The sequence below is a fragment of the Triturus cristatus genome, chromosome 6, assembly GCF_964204655.1.
Source record: "Triturus cristatus chromosome 6, aTriCri1.1, whole genome shotgun sequence".
In the NCBI taxonomy this organism is placed as follows: Eukaryota; Metazoa; Chordata; class Amphibia; order Caudata; family Salamandridae; genus Triturus; species Triturus cristatus.
The window spans coordinates 789,988,981-790,011,092 of record NC_140589.1 but is presented as its reverse complement, the minus strand read 5'-3'; the positions used below and the strand labels follow the sequence as shown (position 1 = coordinate 790,011,092).

Sequence of the window (22,112 nt, the reverse complement as noted above, 5' to 3'; positions counted from 1 at the left end):
CATTCCACTGAAACGCACGTAGACCACGTGCGCCCAGATCTATTTAGGTTGCTGTCATCTGAACCAAATATTAGAGATGTATTAATATCTATATGCTCCCTGAACCCATCGAGTATATGTGTTTTGTGTGATTTTGAATGAGTCAGAGTTATGAATGTGTTTAAGTATTGTTTGTCTTCAAGATTTGGGGGTCGCTTTTTGTATATATAACCAAAAGTGTTTTTGCATAAACACTCATTTTCTGATTGAATTTTGTTCTTATAATATGAAATGAATTGTACTGTTGTACAAAACAATGAAGACTGATTTATAACAGTCATATGAGTGTACTTATTGGCAAATCATCTTAATATAAAAATAAAAAATATTTTATATAACAAAGAGAAAAAAACATGTTTTGGTATATTTATGTGTGTAAATTATGTATTGATCATATCTAGCTATTAATCCATGCATAGATATAATCTTATGTAAAATAATATAGGTCTAAGGAGAGTTGTTCTCTAATTGATTGTTCAGTTTTCCCCTCTTGCTTCCAGACCTCATATGCCTTCAGAGGGGGTCCCTTTATTTAAAAGTGTAAAAATTACTATTCCCACTCCAGTGAGTGCAACAGTAGGGTAAGTGTTGGATAGCGTAGGGATGAAAATTACTATTCCCACTCCAGTGAGTGCAACAGTAGGGTAAGTGTTGGATAGTGTAGGGGTATAAATTACTATTCCCACTTCAGTGAGTGCAACAGTAGGGTAAGTGTTGGATAGTGTAGGGGTAAAAATTACTATTCCCCATTACTTACCTTATAATGCGTTGTAATGGCATGCATTGTAGTGACATGCATTGTAATGACGCATTGTAGTGACATGCGATGTAATGACTGCATTGTAATGGCATGCAATGTAAAGGATATGCGTTGTAATGACTGCGTTGTAAAGGTAGTGCGTGGTAATGACTGCGTTGTAAAGGTTGTTTCCTGGAAAAAAAATTGTCCTCTGGGCAGAAACAAAGCCCACTCTATAATATGCTTGAAAGAATTGATAACAGTAGGTCTGAAATACAGCTGAAGCTATTTGTATACTGACCTAATAAGAGGGGCCATTAGAGAAGAACAGGAGGAGCTATTGGAATTGTCCAAGGAAACCCTCATCCTACTGAGAGCTAATTCACACTTTCTAAAAAAGCCTCAATGGGGTAAGTTGCAAATATTATTGGAGCATTATACTCTACTAGCCAGAGATTTATCCTTTGGTAAGGATCTTTGTCCTGAATTGTAGCTCTGAGCTACAGGCAAGGGCATATAACAAGGGAAAGATTCTTCAACAACTGCTACTGTCAGAGACAGCAGGACCATAATACTTTTAGAACATCTCATCCACTGAGAGTGGAACAGGGAGAAACAGAAAAACATGCATTAAAATGTTGGAGCAATAGGTCGATACCAGCCCTGAGCCACTTAATTGTCTTAAATGGATCTCTCAACATTCCAATGTTCTTATATTGCCTTATGACCCACTGTCAAGGGCTATTCTTCTTGATAAAGGCACTGAACCCGACTAATCTGTGTGAGGCGCAAGCGAGGGCTATTAGCCAGGGGAGGGCATTTAACAACCAGAAAAGTCTGAGATAGACGGGCTATTTCTATTAGAGCATTCCACCCACTGAGGCTGGAAGGTTCTAAATTAAAAAGAGCAAAACGGAAAGACAAACAGTGAAATGTTGGAGCAGAAGGCCACTACGAACTCTCCTGAGACACTCCATTGTTTTCAATGGAGTGCTCAACATTCCAATGTTCTAATAAGTAACACTGGAGTTATAAAGCTAACAAAGCACTTTATTACTTCTGACAAGCAATTCCAACTTGATGAGCATGCTATCAAAACATTTTGATGGAAAGCGTAAAATAAAACTCTAAAAACACAGAAATAGTTTGCATTAACTTTTTTTGAAGGAACATTTATTGCATAATTTAATTATAGTTTGCAAAATATTAACAAATGTAACAAAGGCTTACAACACATACTTTGATGAAATGACAAATCATCAAAGATGGTGAATTTTTTTATGACATTGTTTATGATTTAAAAAATACAATCCTTTTTTGACCATATATTTTTTTAAACAAACATACAAACATGTTTTGCACCAGTTATTTATAATTTTTAACTAAAAGTGGCATCTTTTGTAAAAGTAGAAAAGCTAGCAAACCCTGTAAAATTAGTAACTTTGTGGGTATCAAAGGGAAAAGAAGATTCAACATCAACATTTCTTGGTGCTACGAAATACTGACCATTTTACCAATAACTTCCAGCCCCAAAGAGAAACAATTCCAAAAGCAATTCGCATGTTATCCCACACAGGACCAAATAGGCCAAAATTCCCCTACTTTATTTTGTGTGGGATGAGTGGGCCCGATTCAACAATTATTGAATCACACACAACAGACATGCAATGCAAAATAAATTTTTATCATGGCAGGGCGTGGTCTTCAATCCTTAAACAGCTGCAAGGTTACATTTCCATGCTTCATAAAAGAACATCATAAAATATATCTGTAACCAAAATTGTGGGGTGAACATTTTTGGTTAGAAATCTTGGCGTTTGGTTTGACGAGAAGCTCACTTTCTTATGCCAAATCACAGGTCCGGCAGGGAAAGGGTTTGGGGTCTTAAAGATTCTTAAAGAATCCTCTGCTTCTTGACAGAGTCTTAAAAAAACACAGTAGTCTAGGCACTGGTTATGTCGAGCCTTGACTACTGTAACGTCCTGTACCTGGGGGTGTCTATAACCCGGCTGAAGTGACTACAGCGAATGTAGAATGCGGTGGCCTGCCTTTTACTAGACCTTCCCAGACAGGCTCTTGTGGGGGCTCCTCATTTAGTTACATAGCGCCAAAACTATGGAACTTCCTGCCCCTCCTGATTCGGCAGGCCCTGTTGGAATCCCTCTTCCAAACTTTTTTTTATCTGGCTATTTAGCTCGGGCTGGTTCTGCTATACATTAGTTGTGCTTTGGACCTCCGGGAGCTGGACTTCAGCGCTGGGACACTTTGTCCAAAGTAGTCACGCGCTTTATAAGCAGACACAGCTGTAATTAATCGTGGGTGGGGGGCAGGAGTCGCGTGGGGGTGGTGGTAAAATAATAAATTTGAAAAAACGTACCTGTCCGCCGGCCGACTGGGTCCCGTGTTTTCTCGGCTACTGCTTCTGTTCTCCAGCCTCTGGCAGGAACAGGAAGCAGGCAGCTTCCCTCCCCTCCCCTAAGCCAATCACATCTCTGCAATGGCAGCATTGTGATTCGTCTGGACGGTGCCCAGCCAGGCGCCTATGGGGAGGCCATTTTCTCCATGTAGGCTGCATTGCAGCCTGCATGGAGAAAGGCAAGAGTGCGCATGACTGGTATGGGCGGCTCCAGAGGGCCGACCAAACCAGTCATCCTCACTCAGGAGTGGGCACACCACTCTTCCCCTGCCCAGCCCTGCTTCTAGAGCAGCCCCACTCACCCGCTCGCCCGCAACAAAACACTTCTGCTTTCTCGCAGTGCGAGAAGCAGAAACATAAAATGCTAGTTTTATCATTTTATGTTTCTGCTTCTCGCACTGCGAGAAAGCAGTGTGGCGGCGCTCCTCCGCCCTAGTGGAGGAGCCGCTCCTGTTTATTAGTCACTGTATTAATATTATTACCTGCTTTCTTCACCAGTGGTTCTTCTAGGTGTTGTACAGTTCCAAACCTGTGGCCAAGGGAGAGGCCAATATCCATTGCTCAATGAGGAGAGATACTTGGACCTCTTTGGAGGAATGTCTTGTTACTTACTGGTAATCTTCATTACCTCGATTAGGGTCTTCCTCGTCCCAGTCCTAAAATAGTGAGGCAATCCTGCCTCCCAACAGCCAATCAGAACGCTTATAAAAATCTCAAATGCTATATAAGCCCCTCCCACCCACCAGCATGCCTGTTATCAACAAGTCCTGACACAAACACAGCGAGAGGGAGGGAGGGAAACGGACTGGGACGAGGAGGACCCTAATCGGGGTAATGAAGATTACCGGTAAGTAACAAGACATTATCCCCTCATGGGCCCTCCTCATCCCAGTCCTAACATAGTGAGGAACTCACAAACAGAGACCCCAGAAGAAAAAACACAGGACACCAGGGATCCTTGCAAAAGTACAAAACGTAATCAAACAAAGGATTAAGGAACAGCAGCGTGCAAAACGCAAACAGCAAAACGAGCCACAAAAGCAAGGAAAATAGCAAAGCGATAATGCCGAACAAATGTGTGAAGAGACAGCCATGTGGCCGCTCCACAAAACACCTGGACAGAGACCCCCACCTCCTCAGCCCAGGAAGCGGACACAGAATGTGTCGAATGACCCAGCACCAGAGACAGAGGAGGCAGCTCCACAGGCTAAGCAGACCACCAAACGCACATAGCAAGTGAAGGTGGAAGGAGAAACCAACCATCGCTGAGCCACACCCCCACATGAGAAAAACAGGACAGGTGGAAGACAAAACCCCAAGGTACGGAGGAAGAAACAATTAGGGTGCGAACAACCAAGGATTAAGGAACAAAGGAATCCCCATCCCCAGGCAAAATACGGAGGAATCACCTCCAGCAGCAAATGGAACCCGTAGGAAGCTCAGGGAAAAAAAACAGGCCCAACCGCAAGACAACCCCATCCAGCAGAAACTGCAAATAAGGGACTGAGAGAAGCAAAGTACCCAACTCACCCAACCGCCACGTGGAGGAGACGGCCAACAAAAAAGCCACAGTTGCGGAGAACTACAACAAACAGCCTCCAAAAAAGGCACAATAGGGTGCAACTGCAGACCCCACAAAACAGTAGGCGAACCCAAGGAGGCACAATCACAGGAGAGATCGGATGTGGAAGCTGAAAACAGCACAGAGTCCGACTCACCTAAGGAGCAACAACCTCCCGAGGCCCGAGACCCCAACAAGCCTGAACCACAGCCCAACGAGCAGACAAGGCGGAAGGAGAAAGGTCCATCAAAACCCCATCTTGGAGAAAGACAAGAATAGAAGCCAGACCAACAACCATGGATCCAGACCAAGAGAAGAGCACCAAGAGACAAAAGAGACTCAACACGCACCACAGTCCTTAAGTTTTGATGGCCGACGCAACAACGGAATACCAAATGCTACCACAGAAGAACAGCCCAAAGACGCCAATGACAGCCGCTCAAGAGCCAGGCCGACAGATGCAGGAGACAAAGATAGAGCAAAGACAGGTGCAGACACAGAAGCGGAGCCGGAGTCAAGGAAAATCGGCCGAACCCACTCCCCTCCAGCAGCAGCAGGAGCAGAAACCAAAGGCAGCGAGGTCAAAAAAGAGTAACCAACAGCACAGAACTCTTCACCACCCCCGAATCCTCTGCAGCACACCCGGGAAGTGGGAAATAGGAGGGAAGGCATACAGAAAGCCCAAAGGCCAAGGAAACGAGAGAGCAACCCCCCAAGCCTGAGGACAGTACACCTCAGAACAAAACCGATGGAGAAGGGTCGTAAGGGGAAGCAAAATGATCAATCCAGAGTGTCACGATCCGAAGACAAAGGTCCCGGAACAGAGGAACAGACAGACAGCATAAAACAAAGGACAGGAAGAAGTGGCCCAAGCTGTCCTCATGAAATTCAGATGCCTCTGAACGTAAACAGCCCTCAATGCCAACAGATGAGAATTCACCCAGACACAAATCACGGAAGGCAGCAGGTACAGAGATGTGCATCTGGACCCCCCAAGAAGGCACAAGTAACAAGAAGCCACCCGATCGTCGGGACAAACCAACAGACTAGTCATCCACCAAGGACCCCAATGCGGCCCCCCAACCCCAAGGAAAGGCGTCAGAGGTCAACAAGAGGAGAGAAGAAAGCAGAAAACGAACACCCATAACAGGGTGGGAGAGCAAAGCCACCATACCAAATTAGGAACCAGAGCAGGGGAGAGAGGAACCAGAGCCACGCAACCTGTGTGGGAAGGGTCCCAATGAGCCAACAGAAGAATCACCGAGGACCTGAGGCGCAGGCGAGCTCAAGAAACCACAGCCATGGAGGCAGCCACCAACCCCCGGACCTGCAACCAACCCCGAGCAGGGGCAGAAGGGCGACCCATCAGGACTCACAGAAGAGTCAAAATGGCAGAGAACTGAGCCGGAGGGAGAAAACAGCCCCCAGCAAAGCGTTGAACATGCCTCCGAGAAACTGAAGTCCAAGAACAGGAACCAGATGAGAAAAGCCCAGATCCAAAATGAACCCCAGATCCTGGAACAAAGCCATCAACGCCACCACCGCCAGAATAGCCACAAGTAGAGTGGAAGCAGAAACCAGACAAAAGCAGCATAGGGAAACACAGGGAAACCCAGACTCAGCAAAACCCCCACAGCAGGAGCCAACACCGCAGAAACCCAGGGAGCAGGAGAGAGGCTGAAAGGCAACACCTGAAACTAGTGATGGAACCTGTCGACCGCAAACCGCAGGAACCGCTGACCTGCCGGATAGACGAGAATGTGAAAACAAGCGACTTCCAAACCCCGGGAAGCCCAAAAATCACCCACCAGGATGAGGGGAACGACCGACAGCAAGGGGATCATCTAAAAATGACCCAGCCGCACCAAACTATACAAAGCCCGGGGATTCAGAAACCGAGCGGAAGGAACCAACGGGCGCCGGGACCAGGAACAGAGAGAAATAGAGCCCAGGCCCCTCTCCATCACCAGAACCAGCACAACAGTGCCCCGGGGCAAAAACAGGCCGACGCCAGAGAAGAAGGCAGAGAGCATCATGGGCCCAATGGACAATGGGGTAACCTTGAAAAGAGTACAAAAGCGGGTTGGCCACGAAATGGAAGCCGGTAACCAAGATCGATGACCGACTAGACCCACCAGGCGGAAATCAGACCGGACCAATGATCCAGGAACAACTGAGCTGAGTCCTCAAAATTGCAACATCACCAACAATGTAGACAGGGAACTAACAACCAGTGAAACACCAGGAGTTGAACACATAACCTTGTGAGGAAGAGACCACAACCGGAACCACCAGGCTACAGTGACTCCTCCTGGGCATAACAACATCTGACCAAGACCCAGGGGCTACAGCAGGCGCTGCAGAGGCCAGGAACCAAATGAAACGCAGCCCCCTGACCACGGGCCCAACCACAAAAGGGCCAATAAGAAGACAGAGAATCCGGAAACTCCAGAAGAAGGAAAAAAGACAATTCCCTATGCACAGACAGCCTTTGGAGTAAGCCAAAAAGCCGGAGAACCACAAAAGGCAGGTAACTGACCAAGGCGTCGGCGCAACATCAAGGCACCAAAGCCAGATCCAGAAAGACCTCCTACCAGCCATCGCCACCCCAGCAGCCAAGGAGGGGACCCTCAGGGCAACAAAACGCAGCAGACGGAAACTGAGCCAAGACCTCCATCTGCGCCAAGATAGGAGTGAGATCCCCCAGATCCGGAAGACGGACAAACAGGTACCCAAACCCCTAGAATGGACCTGCGAAGCAGATGCTGAGGAAGTGCAAGCACAAACCCTAAAACGAGATGCAGCAGAAGAACGCATGAGAGCAAACTCCTCCGAAGACGAAGATGAGGGAAAAGACATGGAGGTCAAAATAGATAGACCCCAGAAACCAGAGGAAAATGAGTAACAAACACCGTCAGGTGATACCGCTTCCCCAGAAAATGAGGAATCCCCTGCATGTTGCCCTCAAGCCATGCGACAGCCAGAACCTCCTAGACAACATAATGGAAAGGCAGGTTATGCACCACCATGGAATAATACAGGGAGTTACCCCTCTGCAGACAATGAAGCAGGCGTAAAGCCGAGAACCTCACTAAACAGACCAACATGACCCCAAAAAATAAACTTTCACCAGACATAGCCCCAGCAGGGAAAATTACCACATACTCCCACCCTTGGGAGAGGAGGAAGCAGAAGCCTCAAGCAGCTCAGCCTGCATGGGAAGGCAAATCCCGCAGGCTAGACCCAGAAATCATCAACAGGTCAACCACCAGCAGCTCCTGAAACATGATGCTGCATAAACAAAGATCCTGGAGGCACTGGAGCGGAAACCTCAACATCCCTGGCCACATGCAACAGCATCAGAAAGCCACAGCACACACCAGGAAGTGCCCAGCAACTCCCCTAAAAAACTGTCCCCAAACAACCAAGTCATAGCAACACGAGACCTGGGAAAGGAAAAGGGACAGCCCTGCAGTCTCCCCCACAGCCCCAGAACAAACATTATGGCCGCAGGAGCCGGATGCTGCTAGAAGACCCCAGTACTGGAACGACTCGAGGCCAGAACGCAAGATAAAGCTCCCCGCCCCAGCCCAGCACGTGCGCGGGGAGCGCGTTCAGGCCAAGGAACAGAAACGTGGACGACCGGAACACCGGTACAGCCTTGCGCAACAAAAGAAGTAAAACAAACACTTCAACAGTAAAGAAAATTAAAAACCCACAGCACCGCAAACCCAGCCCTTCAAACTCGGGAACCGGCAAGCAGGAAACACGGAGCACACCAGCGTTCTGACTGACGTCGGACAGCAAAAAAACCAGGCATGACAGTGGGTGGGAGGGGCTTATATATCCTTTGAAAACTTTATGAGCGTTCTGATTGGCTGTCGGGAGGCAGGATTAACTCACTATGTTAGGACTGGGACGAGGAGGACCCATGAGGGGATAATGTGGTTGTGAGCCTCTCTGGGATGTGAGTATTTTCTCCGCCTGTTGCCACCCGATGCTATAGCGTGTAAACTTAATAAGCCTGGCTGACCTGTTGGTGCGTGTGGAGAACTGCTGCCCTGACTGCTGCTTTTCCTTGCAGCACCTCGCGGAACCCGCTTCGCGGGTCCCGCTTCGAGGGGTGTGCTGTCCTGGATCTTTGGACCCCTGGAGTTGTTTCCTTGCCAAAGCGGAGCCTGCAGTGGGTGTGAGTGCGCGTGGGCAGGGCTGCGAGCTGCGGGACCGGGACTACCTCTCCCAGGAGTCCCCGCCAGCCCTAATTACAATCATCTGGGCCGCTCTCCCTGCCTGCCCCGCCCCCACCCACGAATTTAAAACCTTTGGGACTCCGTTATACTTTGGGACGCCTGGCTGACCTGTTGGTGCGTGTGGAGAACTGCTGCCCTGACTGCTGCTTTTCCTTGCAGCGCCTCGCGGAATCCTCTTCGTGGGTCCCGCTTCGAGGGGTGTGCTGTCCTGGACCTTTGGACCCCTGGAGTTGTTTCCTTGCCAAAGCGGAGCCTGCAGTGGGTGTGAGTGCGCGTGGGCAGGGCTGCGAGCTGCGGGACCGGGACTACCTCTCCCAGGAGTCCCTGCCAGCCCTAATTACAATCATCTGGGCCGCTCTCCCTGCCTGCCCCGCCCCCACCAACAAATTTAAAACCTTTGGGACTCCGTTATACTTTGGGACGCCTGGCTGACCTGTTGGTGCGTGTGGAGAACTGCTGCCCTGACTGCTGCTTTTCCTTGCAGCGCCTCGCGGAACCCGCTTCGCGGGTCCCGCTTCGAGGGGTGTGCTGTCCTGGACCTTTGGACCCCTGGAGCTGTTTCCTTGCCAAAGCGGAGCCTGCAGTGGGTGTGAGTGCGCGTGGGCAGGGCTGCGAGCTGCGGGACCGGGACTACCTCTCCCAGGAGTCCCCGCCAGCCCTAATTACAATCATCTGGGCCGCTCTCCCTGCCTGCCCCGCCCCCACTAACGAGAGTCTCTATTTTTTCAATCTGTTATTCCCGCTGCGCGGGAGCGCACGCGGGAGCGTCCCGGGAGAAGCCCGGGACAAGGGCGGGACCGTCTGTGGCCGTCAGAGGCCGGGCTGGGCCTACTCTCTTGGGTCATCCATTCGACCCCTGGTCCTATTTACTGTCACAGCCCCTTGCCGATTATAATCCATCACTCACATTATGCCGTCTCCGGCAAGGGAGAGTACCCCATTGAAGCCGGGAGGAGTTAAAAATAGGACCCTAGAGAATTATTTCTCCCGGGCGGCGGGGGAGGGGGACAAAGAGTGCAACCTGTCCCGGTTAAGGGCAGAACGGAGACACTCAATAGATAACTTGAAAAACATCCCCCTTGGAGAACAACCCACTACGCCCAGGGAGGAGTTGTCCCTAATAGATGAGGTCGCACTCCTGCTGAGGGATTGTATAAACACTCCACCAGTTGCAGTCATGAGCATAGTCCCAGCTACCAGTCCAAGCCCTACAAGGGTGACCATTGATTTAGTCTCCCAACCCTCCCCAGCCTCTAAGGCTAGGAAAGCTAAACCCAAGCCAGTCACCACACAAGGAGCACCGGGGCCCCCTCCTAATAAACGTAGGAGGAAATCGAAGGGAGCCCAGGGAAGGAGTAAACCCAAGATCTCTCACTCGGACTTTGGGAAATCTTCAAAACCCCCCGTATTAGCAGCGAAATTACCGGCTGAATCACACCCCAAATCTATTGCCCGGGAGGATTTAGCTCCCGCCCTGATAAAAGACATAGGAACTAGTACCGCTAATGTCCCCCTCTCTGTTGTCCCGCTTGGAAATCTGGAATTCTTGCTAAGGTCTCTATTACTACCGATTAGCGAGAGTATAGAAAAGATTGAGATCAGACTAACTATTCTGGAGGCCACACTAGGTAGTCTGAAAATCCCGGCTGGTCTTCAGGGAAGGCATCTAGAATCTACCCCCGCCACAATAGCCCCTCAACAGCCTGTAAATAGTGCAGCAAACTTAGTCCCTCCACAAGCCGCAAATGCGGCGGCCCCGCTAAAACCCCTAAGGCCCAAGCCTGCATCAACTAAGCCCCTTAACTCTAACATGCCTACTCCTCCTTCAGGCCCTGTTCATCCGGCACAGCCGGTAGATAGTACCACACCGACCCCCCTAATGAAGCTTCCCTTGAGACCACGCAGACCTAACCTACCCCCAGAGACTAATGATTTCACTGTAGTCATGGCGGGTGTCCCCCCACTCGAAGAAGGTGAAACTGAGGATTTTTGTGCCCTGAAAAGTAGGGTTATTAAGTGGTTAAACATAAACAGACCCCTCCCGACACACCTTAATAACGAAATCATAATGGTAAGAAGGGTGCCATGGGTGGGGAGAACATACAAATCTATTATAGGGGACTGCATATTGGTGAGTTTTAGGGACACAGGAACCGTGTCCTACATATGCCAAGGGAAGAATAGATCCAGAGAATCCACTATCCAAACCCTTCGTGTATCTTTCTTTTCCCCCATTATTCCAGTCCCATTGCAGCCGCCCCAAATTCATGACAATTGGGAGAGGGTTGGCAGGAGGGGGAGACACTGGGCATTCAACCCTAGGCCACTATTTGGCCGACCAGAACCACCCTTGTACACCTATAACCGGTTTAATTGCCTGAACGGTCTAGAGGGGGTGGATTGACAAACAGATAATGTCCTCCAGGGTTACATGGATAAGGGCGTTTTGGTAGAGGTGGTGGAGGAGCAAAACTCTCAGGCTCAGCAAACTCTACCGAGTGGTGTGGGGAATTCCATGTTTGCTGAACCTAACGCTACAGCCATAGAATGTATAGGAGGGGGACATGGGCTGGCTACGCAAGGGTCAATACAGGAGATACCATCAAGGCCCCAGGGGGGTTCAAGACGGAGGGGAGAGGGAGTGAGATTCATCTCCTGGAATGTAGCAGGCATAGCGGGCAAATTTAATAACAAGGAATGGGTTGATTTTATTAGAAAATTTCAAGTCATATGTGTACAGGAGACATGGGCCTTGGTGAATAATTACCATCTACAGGGATACAAGTGTTTTTTTGTCCCCGCCCGAAAATCCAGATCAGGGAGAGCAATGGGCGGTTTGTCCATCTACGTAGATTTAGACCTCCCAGGCTCCTGGTCCTCCCCAGATTGGAACTCACATGGGATTCAGGTAGTTCGGTTCCTTGGAAAGGGGTTAAGATTTTCTGTTTTTAACATCTATAACACTGAGATAGTAAACAACCATATCCCGCTACTAGCTGAACTAGACCATAGGCTGGGACAAGAAACAACATTCCAAAATAAGGGGCCGCCGCACGGGCTGCTTTTAGTGGGAGACTTTAATTGCCACCTCTGTCCGGCACTGGTCAAGGTAAACACAGACTGGTCACAATGCCCAATGGAGAAGGGGCCGCATTTTTCTCATACGCCTACTGGGTTGGCTCTTAGGTTGCTTCGGCTTAAGTACGACTTAGAGCATACCATTAATATGATAGACCCACAGTCGGATGGTACACTTCTACCAACTTTCAAGGGCAGGGGTTGCTCATCTATTATAGATTATATTCTGGCCTCGAGATCCCTGATAAACAAAATAATCAGTGTAGGGATAGATTGGAGCAGTTTCAGTGACCACAATCCCCTTGTTTTGATGCTCTCGTATAGGGTGGGTGCTGGAACTAGAGTCCACCGCTCAATTGAGGAGAGGGTCACAGATCAAGGTAGGAGACTGAAATGGTCCAAAATAGATGGGGTAAAGTTTTATAAAATTTTGGGTGACAAGGGCCTATTGGCCATTAACGACTGTCTAGACCTAGAAGTCCAGGGACCAAGGGTACTGGAAGCATTTGACCAGATCGCTAACCTGGTCAATGGCCTACTTAGGACCAGTGCGCCCACACGTAATCTGGTAAATCCCCGGTGGTTTGATAAAGACTGTTCTAAGGCATTGAGGGAGTTGAAATGCTCCCTTAAGCTAAAACCAAGGGACCCTCAAAAAATCAAGGTATGTAGAGAAAAATATAAAAAAGAGACCAAAAGGAGGAAACTTGCCCTGCAGGCAGAAGCTTGGGCAGACTTAAGAGAGGCAGGCGAAAGAAGGGATCTAGCGGGATTTTGGAGAATCATTAATAAACCGACCTTTCAAGAAAATGATTCCCCAGAGATAGGGGTTAACATCCTCCCGGAGCAGTGGGTCACACACTTTAGGGGTCTATATAACCATGAGCCCGGTATCCATGTAGAGTCACCCGTAACCACAAGTCAGGGTCCCTCGGTAGTATTCACTCTTAAGGAGATTACTGCAGGGATGGAGGGTCTGACTAAAAATAAAGCCCCGGGGCCGGATGGAATTCCCCCTGACCTGTTTCTTAGTAATATAGAACTATGGGCCCCGCTGATGACCAGGGTCATAAATACCGCGACCACTTGTGGCCTGTCGCCATCCTGGTCTAAAGCGATCATCGTGCCAATCTTCAAAAAGGGCAATAGGGATGACCCCAAGTGCTACCGGCCCATTTCCCTGATTGACGTATCGGCTAAACTTTTGGGTAGGGCAATCCTCAACAGACTGTCTGAGTGGACCGAAGAGAATAACACCTTCTCGGACACTCAATACGGGTTTAGGACAGGGAGGTCCACCAGTGACCAATGCCTGAACCTTTACATGCTGACTGACAAATATACTCTGGCCAGTGATGAACCCATTTATATGGGATTCATGGATTTGGCAGCAGCATTCGATCACGTCAATAGAGGAAAGCTGTGGGATATGATGTCAAGCATGGGGATTGAGAGTGGTTTAATTACCATATTAAGGGAATTACACAGCGACACCACGGCCAAGGTTCGATTTAATAGGGAGGGAAGATTGTCTGACTCTTTCCCTGTAAGAGTGGAGTCAGACAAGGTTGCATTCTTGCCCCTTTTTTGTTCTCCCTTTATATCAATAACCTGGAGCAGTTCCTTTTGGGGTTAAAGGCAGATTCCCCAAGGGTCGGGGCGCGGCATATTCCTGTTCTGCTTTACGCAGATGATGCGGTTCTGCTTGCACGCACACCCCGAAGCTTACAAATCCTGATAGACGGGTTTGTTAGGTTCATGAGTACACTGGATCTATCTGTCAACCTGGGCAAATCATACGTACTCCTGGCTGGCAAAAAACCTTCCTCTAAATTTACTTATACAATAGGCACCCATACTTTAGAGGAGGTCAAAACGTTCTCTTATCTTGGAGTAACCTTTGATGGTGTTTTGCAGTTTAACTCTCTAGTGGCGGAACGTTGTAGCAAAATGATTGCCTCTAATGGGGCTATAGCTGGATATGGAAGGAGGCTAGGTAGATGGAGCCCGGAACAGGTGATGAACTTGTATGGCTCCGTATCATGCTCCAAAGTAATCTATGGGGCAGAAGTATGGGGCTTTGTGAACACCACTAGAATCCAACAGGAAGAAAACAAATATCTGAAATCTATCCTGAGGGCACCACCAAGTACCGCTGGAATCATAGCTCATAGGGAGCTAGGGAGACCATACTTGGATGACCTGTTAAAACTTAGGCCAATTATGGCCTGGCTAAAAATATGGGTTAATCCAGATGCGCATCTAAGCAGAGAAATTTTATTGGACTGCTTAGATAGGACCCATTGCATGCGCATCCCCTGGCTTAAATATGTAAGAAACACCCTTGAAGATTTAGGCTTTGGAAACCTCTTCACGAACCCCACAACAATTTCAGCCCAGCACAAGAAACAAGTAGGGGAAATTTTCCTTGAGCGGAAAACCCAATGTAGAGCTGAGGCTGAAGGAGTTAAAAAGACGGTGAGGGCTCATAATTTGGTAAAGAGTGTGGAGGGTATGGAGCCTTATCTGTATCTTGTGCATAATGCACAGGATAGATTTCTTATGTGCCGTTTTAGATTGAATTTACTTCCTTTTATGTTGGCCTCACCAGCAGGTTTCACCACGTCAATTGAGCAGAAGGGACCCTGCGGCTGTGACAACAGGTCTCCGCAGGATTCCCTCCATTTTGTTTTGCTCTGTCCCTATTTCTCTATGCCCAGGCGCAGATTTCTTGTAATTATTTTAAAAAAAGCCCAACAGGAACGTGCTAGGGACGCATTAGTCTTTTTGCAAAAAGCCTCTGATCCACTAACATTGTGCTGTATTATGAATTTTATTAAGGTTGCGGTCCGATTAAAGATGACTAGGGGAGAGGAATGAAAGACTTTGGATTTTCTATTTTTATGACCCTGTATGTCGGTATCTCTATTTGCACTAACTCTGTACAAGGATCTCGATTAATGTTTAATGACTTTTTACCCATGTATATATATGTGCTTTTATGGTGTTTTTTAATCACCGAATAAAGATTCTTAAAAAAACAAAAAAAAAAAACAAAGTCTCTTTACATTTCTGTGTTTTTCATAGTGTTGCAGAACACAAACTCACTACATATTATAGTGCGTACCACCTATGGGTTCTCTTATTTAAACTTTTTCTTTTATCCATACAATTACACAGGCTTTCCGGGGAGAAGGGAGATTAAAACATATTATTTCCTGTGCCATTTGCAAGTCCTACATTTACTAACAAAGTAGAGGATGAAAGACATCTCTACACCGTGGGAGAACTATGAATACTTTGAATACCCAAGAAGGAAAACACGAACCTCGTCTAGTCTGGAAGAGGTAAAAACAAATATCATAGATTTATATTCTGAAAGGCCAAACTGTGTCCCAATTTGACACTAGTAATGTCAAAGGGTATCCTAAATAGCCAATGACATCAGAGGGGCGCACAATGATCTGCACATTCAGATCTCGAGTAAGAACAACCTGGTTTGAGAAGAAGGAAGAAATTAACTGGGTTCTCCCACACCAGGATTACAAGGAGAAATTAAAGAAAGACAGACCCGAACCGCTTCAAACTGAATAGAAAAAGATGAAAGCGAACCTCTTTAAGCACACGTCTTCTCGAACAGGCTATTAACATGTGCATGAAACACACACACAAACACAAAAAAACACACAAACTCACACGGAAAACACACATGCTCGGAAAATGCCCATACCGTGGATTCACAAACACTTCAACCAATTACAAATTGAATTACCTCAGGCCATGGTTGACTCATAAGACATTGCCATTTAGGGATTCAGGAAACTTAAAATCCAAGTCCACCAAGTACACATTCTTCAAAAGTCAATCTGCAGTGACATGTGTAAGTAACCATCTGGCACAAACGTTTTTATGCTGAAACCCTTAATTTCACAGGGTGAAGGATATTGGCAATTTGTTCTGTGTCGTATTTCGAGCGAAAAGAATTAAAATTTCTCCAAATTTGAATAGTATAACACCGTCCCTCCCAGAATGGCGACAATTAAAAATATTCCCATTTCCACTAGCGAGTAACATCTAGTGCTTCCTATAAAAGTATTCAATAACAAAAAAAAGTATTTCTTGATAATGCGAAACATCAAAACCTACCTGCAAAACTATATGGAGTTATTGCATCCCAAATGAAGATTAATGGTTTTCATTTGAGTGGTGCAGACAGTGCTGTAACCAGGATCTGCAGTTCACATTGGGATTACCACAGCAATCTTACTGGCTCATTTTTTGACCAATTACATCTTGTTCTGTATAAGTATATATTAATGTTAAAGTAAGATCCTTTGTGATGCTATTGAGGAAGAGATATGGTCCACTGGCTAAATTACTGACTGTGGAAGCAGGGGACATGAACATTGCTACTCAACGTTCTACAAATTGTATTGTTCCATATATTTTCACAATATAATGTTTGGTGATCAATCATGAGACCAGATCAAAAGTTAAACAGTAGTGTCAGGTATTTTTACACCCAACTCACCCTGTCAATGGACAGATCAAAACTGATGGTGGATGGTCGTAAACAATCTTGTGCTCCTATGTTTATTTTTAATAGAAAACTTAGATGTCTTTCTAAACTGAAGGATGCCGCAATAGATTGTTTTCTTTGTGAGCATTTCCAAATTGTCTGACATTCATAGATAATGTGTGAATTCAGGTATACACATGTATTTTATATGGTTGACCTATATTATTTTGGAACATTTTGATATGGGGTGGATGAACGAGAGGCAGGTCAGGTATCTATGTATTACATTTTAAGAGAAATAGAAATAATAATAAAAGGAAAGAGAGCCAATTGAATGAAAGTACAGACTTAACAAAATGTAAATCAGAAATGCTATTTTCTTGCCATGTTAGGAACCTAGAAAGAAAAATATTCTGAAGATAAAGATGCACTCCCTATAAAAAGGAGCAAGTAAAACAGACACATTTGGAAAAGAGGAAATTTGCTAACTCCAGAAGAGTCAGTAAATCATTTATAATTAAAAATAAAATTATGTGTTAAGGAAAATGATGTATTGATAAAATAATAATCAGGTATCTGATACCTTTGACTGTATTGTCCTGTTGAAGGCTGTGTAATGGAGACTAGATGGCTGAATCTTTTAGCATAACATTGATTAGCTTATTATTCATTATTAAAATGAATACTATCATTATACTAGAAAAAAAGAAAAACAGCTGTAGTCAGAAGTATGCTCAATATTAAACGATAATGTATGAAACATTGTGAAGGGTTGATGTTAACAAAGAATTATGATACTATAACATATTAAAAAATAGTTTATTTAAATTGAAAATGTAATTTTTGAAATTTACTTTGAATAATTAATGAAATCTGTCCCCTGCTCATATCAGCTGCATCATTACTACATATAAGTCCTTCATAGATCTTTATGAGACCCTAGCCCACCAGCGGCTCACCTTGGAGAAACATCTGTCTTGAGTTTAACTGCTGGGCAGATCTGCATCTAAGTACTGATGACCAGCTTCATGGATATAATGCCTTCTTTGGGTTTTTTCTGGGAGTTTTCCAAGTCCTAATGTTAGCCTTGTTTCAACTATAACCCTCTGGTTAATTCCTATTCCATATCCATCTCCCAGTGTTGCTCCTTCCAACTGTCCTCAGAATCTACGGTGGCCCTTTCTTTCAAGCATCAGGACACTGTCTGACCAGCTATGCTCAATCGCATTCAAACAAACTAAGTAGGCACATATTGAAAAAATCATATGCCTAGTCTCCACTGCTAAGCTAAGAATTACAATGTTATTGGTCAAAAATCCAACATTTCAAGATTGATCCTTAATATGAGACTTCACCTCAGATAATTAAAGGTGACCATCTACAATTGAGGTTGATAAGAAGATAAAAACTCTCATCCCCAAGAAAAACCCAAAACTGTTAGTCTAAAAAGTTCTCTAAAACTGGTTCTTTCAAAAGAATAAACTTTGACATTACTCTCCTAGTGGCCCTCCAAAATACAGACTAGGATAACTAAAAACAAATGTAAATGCATAGTATGAGTTGTAAGGATCAGCACTTTCACCTACCCTGTTTAACATATATGTTACCCCACTGGCTAAACTCATTCGTTCTTTTGGTTTTAAGGCCATTTGTGATGCTGACGACACGCAAATTGTTGTCTCACTAGCCGCCAATCCAGAGATTGTGGCAGAACGTTTTAATCTCTGCATGAGCCAAATTATTCGCTGGATGCAGAACAACTGCTTAAAATTGAACACCGGGAAGACGGAAGTGGTCATGTTTGGAAGGGACATTTCACTTTGGAACTCCAACTGGTGGCCCGCGACAGCAGGGCCGTGCCCCCAGCACGTAAAGAAGGTAAAAAATCTTGGAGTTCTGATCGATGATCATCTCTCTTTATCAGACCAGGTCAATAGCATTACTTCATCCTGCTTTTATACATTGAATATACTTAGGAAAATTCTCCCTTTCATCCCTATGCCCCTTAGGAAAATGGTCATTACGGCTCTGATCTTGTCAAAAATTGACTACTGTAACTCACTCTACCTTGGAGCCAAAAAAAGTGTGTTACATAAACTTCAGACTTTGCAAAATGCGGCTACCCGGCTACTACTAAAATTACTCAAATTTAGTCCCATTAGTCTAATTACTCGAGAACAACTACACTGGTTGCCCATTTCGGCTAGGATCGAGTTTAAATCTATGTGTATTTTACACAAGATTCTGCACGGGATGGGACCCGTGCAGATTAGTCAATACATTAAGCGCTACACTCCACAGAGATGCCTCCGTTCAGCATCGGTGTCTCTGCTTGTGGTCCCAAGGGTAAAAACACTGAAATGGGGTGGGAGAAGTTTCCGATACTTAGCCCCAAGGCTATGGAATTCTATGCCTCTGCACCTTAGAATTCAAAACAACCTATTACAGTTCAGGAAGGAACTTAAGACTTGGTTATTTGCGTCCACCGAATCGGGAGTTTGATTTTTCGGTTACACTCTATGGCAGCAAGCGCTAAGACACCACAGCAAACACGAGCTCTACAAAAACCCATTTTTCATTTCATCACCACAGTGCTGAAGGATCTCAGACAGCTCCCACTCGAACCAAGATGAACTTGGTCACCTCTAATTAACATGAATATGTTTTCTCAAGGCCTGACTGTGAATATGCTTAGCAATGTTTTTGAATATGCTATGCTTATGATTATGCCCTTTTGCAACAAAACTGTGTTGCACATCACTATATCATACGACAATCGCAATATAACCTTCTTTTCATTTGGCCAAGACCATTTGGCACACTTCAGACCTTTATTGTAATTGATATTGTTAACCTATATGTTAAACATTCCTCCTACCTCTATGTAATAATGGCATCCGTATTTTGTTTCTAGATTGTAAGTGTCTCTCTTGTTCAGTGCTCAGATGCCTTTGAGGCCTCTTCCCGATCTTAGAAAATCATTTACTGTGGGACCACTACCTGCTCTAAAAACATATTTTCTCTGCCAGTCACAAAAGGGAAGGGGTTCCCTGGGGACCCCTTCTCATTTGCGAGTGGCTTGCCACCTACTTGAAGTAGGTGGTAAACTGCAAGTGTTTTGCGACCGCAATTGTGGTTGCAAAACAATCGTACATTGAAGTACGACTCGCTATTAGGAAGGGACTCCCTTGGCACGCCCCTTCCTAATAGCGAGTCGTAAACCCTATTTTGCGAGTCGGTAATAGGTCACCAAATCGCAAAATAGGGTTTGTACATGGGGCAGACTAATTTTGCGGTCACAAACGGGTAGATTTCCCTTTTGCAACTGTAAAAAACAGTTTTACATCTGACCCTATATGTTGATTTTAGCGTATGCTGGAGGGTAGATACCAAAACACTTAGGACATGCACTGAAAGAAACAACAAAATGGTGGAAGGGGTGCTTGAATTAGTCTCAGCCTCTGTTAATCACTCAGTTCACATTTGAATCCATTGATTTTGCCCACCTTGGCACACCAGACATAGACTAGCATAATGGAAATCATTCTTGGTCCAGTCCCTACAGGCCCGGTCTAGCTGTATGTTATTTACAATTCGGAGTTAACCAGCTAATAATATTTTGTCTATAAAGGTTAAATACAACCCCATGACCTCTTCTTCATAGCTTATATTTTGCATATGTGATCATACTGTATTGGAGCATTTATAAAGCACTTCATACCCCTGATGAGGCCATGAAGGTCTCCAATTTGCACCTGGTTCCTGGAATCCTGTTGGGATACATAGTACATAGGGTGTTAGGTCAGTCTGGCCTTTATGAAATATGTTGGGTAAAATGCGAGAAGATCATAGACATGCTTGAAGCATGGTGAGGTGAGCATAAGCATCAGTCACTTCCGACAGTGTGAGAATAGACACAAACTCTCAAGCTCTTTAGGATTGATCCGTATCCGTCATAGATTACACAGCATGTGGGTGGGCGTAACCCACCAGGAAGTATGTGTACTTACTTTTTTATGGCACATAAGTTGGATTATAATGCAGTACCACCATGTAGGATTGTTCTCTTGCCATCAATAGGTCTGCTTGGAAGACATCTGTGTAGAACTAGTAACACGGTGAAAAAAATTCACCTTTCTTGTGTGTCAGACTTTTTCCTGAGGCTACATTGTAGCCTTATAACCTGCTGCTGAGCGCTATACCGGTTGTTAAAGGCCCTGAACCTGAGTTGGCCTATAACAAGGGTGAGGACCGTTAACAGCCGGTATATCCTGAGGCAGCAGTGCTATAAGGCTATTAGAACATTACACCCACTAAGGGTATAATGTTCTAAATTAAAAAGCTAGAGACAGAAATACAAGCATTGGAATGTTGGAGCAGAAGGCTTATATCAGCTGTTAAAAGCCGGGAGTCGCTCAACATTCCAAAGTTCTAATACACTGGAGCTCTCAACATTCCTATGTTCTAATACAGTTATATGTAGTTTCAAGGCACAATTCTGTTTTTATAGCTCCCTGCGGAGATTGAAAAGAAAGTTGAATATGATTTGTATTTTCCTTCTCTGCTGAAACAAAATTGCTGTTAGTTTATCTTTTTCATTTCAGAATAATTGTAGACGTCTTTTTTTCTAAGCATAGGCCGTCTGCTAAGATGGGTCATCAGGATTATATGAAAACCCTGAAGACTGTAATACACTGTTCCACAGTGAATCTACAATCCTAGAATTAAAAAATGTTGTCTCTTTTTTCCGCAGTATCTGCATCTTTATCTGACCGTCAAGAGCCTGGGCAACTCTAAGAAATTTCAGGTGTAGATATTTAACTGAAGCTGTAACATATAATGGACATCCGTCATTTGAAGAACATCCTCGTCATTGCCTTGGGGTTTATGCTTATAGCCACTGCCTATGGAGGGCTTCAGAACTTGCAGGTAAATGACATGGGACTGTTTAAAGCAAGTACTTAGAGTGTTAAGTTTAAAGTTAGGGCCTTATTTAGAGTTTGGCAGGCAGGGATTTATATTATGGCAGACAGCACTGTGTCCGCAAAACCCTAGATCCTCCCACCTCACTTAGAGACTGGCAGACTTTAAGTTTTTACTCGATCGATCCCGGTGGTTTCCATCAAAGGAAAGCTTACTCAAACAGCTGGACGGAGTAAAGGCCGTCAGCAGAAGGACATTACACTGCCTTCCCTATTTGTGGTGGGCAGTGTATGGTCTTTTTTTCTGTCCATTACTGCTAATAAAAACCTGGCGATGAGGGACAGAAAAAAAAACATGATCCCCATACCATGGCAGAGAACTCACAGGGTGTGGGCGTTATTTGGTTTTATTTTAGGAGTCTGTTTCTGAAAGACAAATGTTTAGGAAAAGTTTGATGACTGGCAATCAAAACTGACAGTGGCCATCCACCAAAATGTCTGTACTGCTGTGATGGCAGTTTCTTGCAATGTACAGAGATGACTGCTGGGCCAGTGGACATCTCTAAATTTGGTGGGTGATATACTGTT

General features: G+C 45.4%; 1 protein-coding gene across 2 annotated transcripts in view; it reads left to right on the top strand.

Moving 5' to 3' along the window:
* LOC146817886 (N-acetylglucosamine transporter UNC93A-like) overlaps nucleotides 1–22,112 on the top strand; it is a 174,724-nt gene that overhangs the window by 16,490 nt on the left and 136,122 nt on the right. The window contains exons 2-3 of one of the 2 annotated variants that reach the window (XM_085611374.1): nucleotides 15,264–15,430; nucleotides 21,356–21,531. In XM_085611374.1, the coding sequence (XP_085467500.1) occupies nucleotides 21,442–21,531 (90 nt within the window). In that variant the 5' untranslated portion in view covers nucleotides 15,264–15,430; nucleotides 21,356–21,441. The remainder of the gene's footprint in view (nucleotides 1–15,263; nucleotides 15,431–21,355; nucleotides 21,532–22,112) is intronic. The other variant, XM_085611373.1, reaches the window with a different exon arrangement.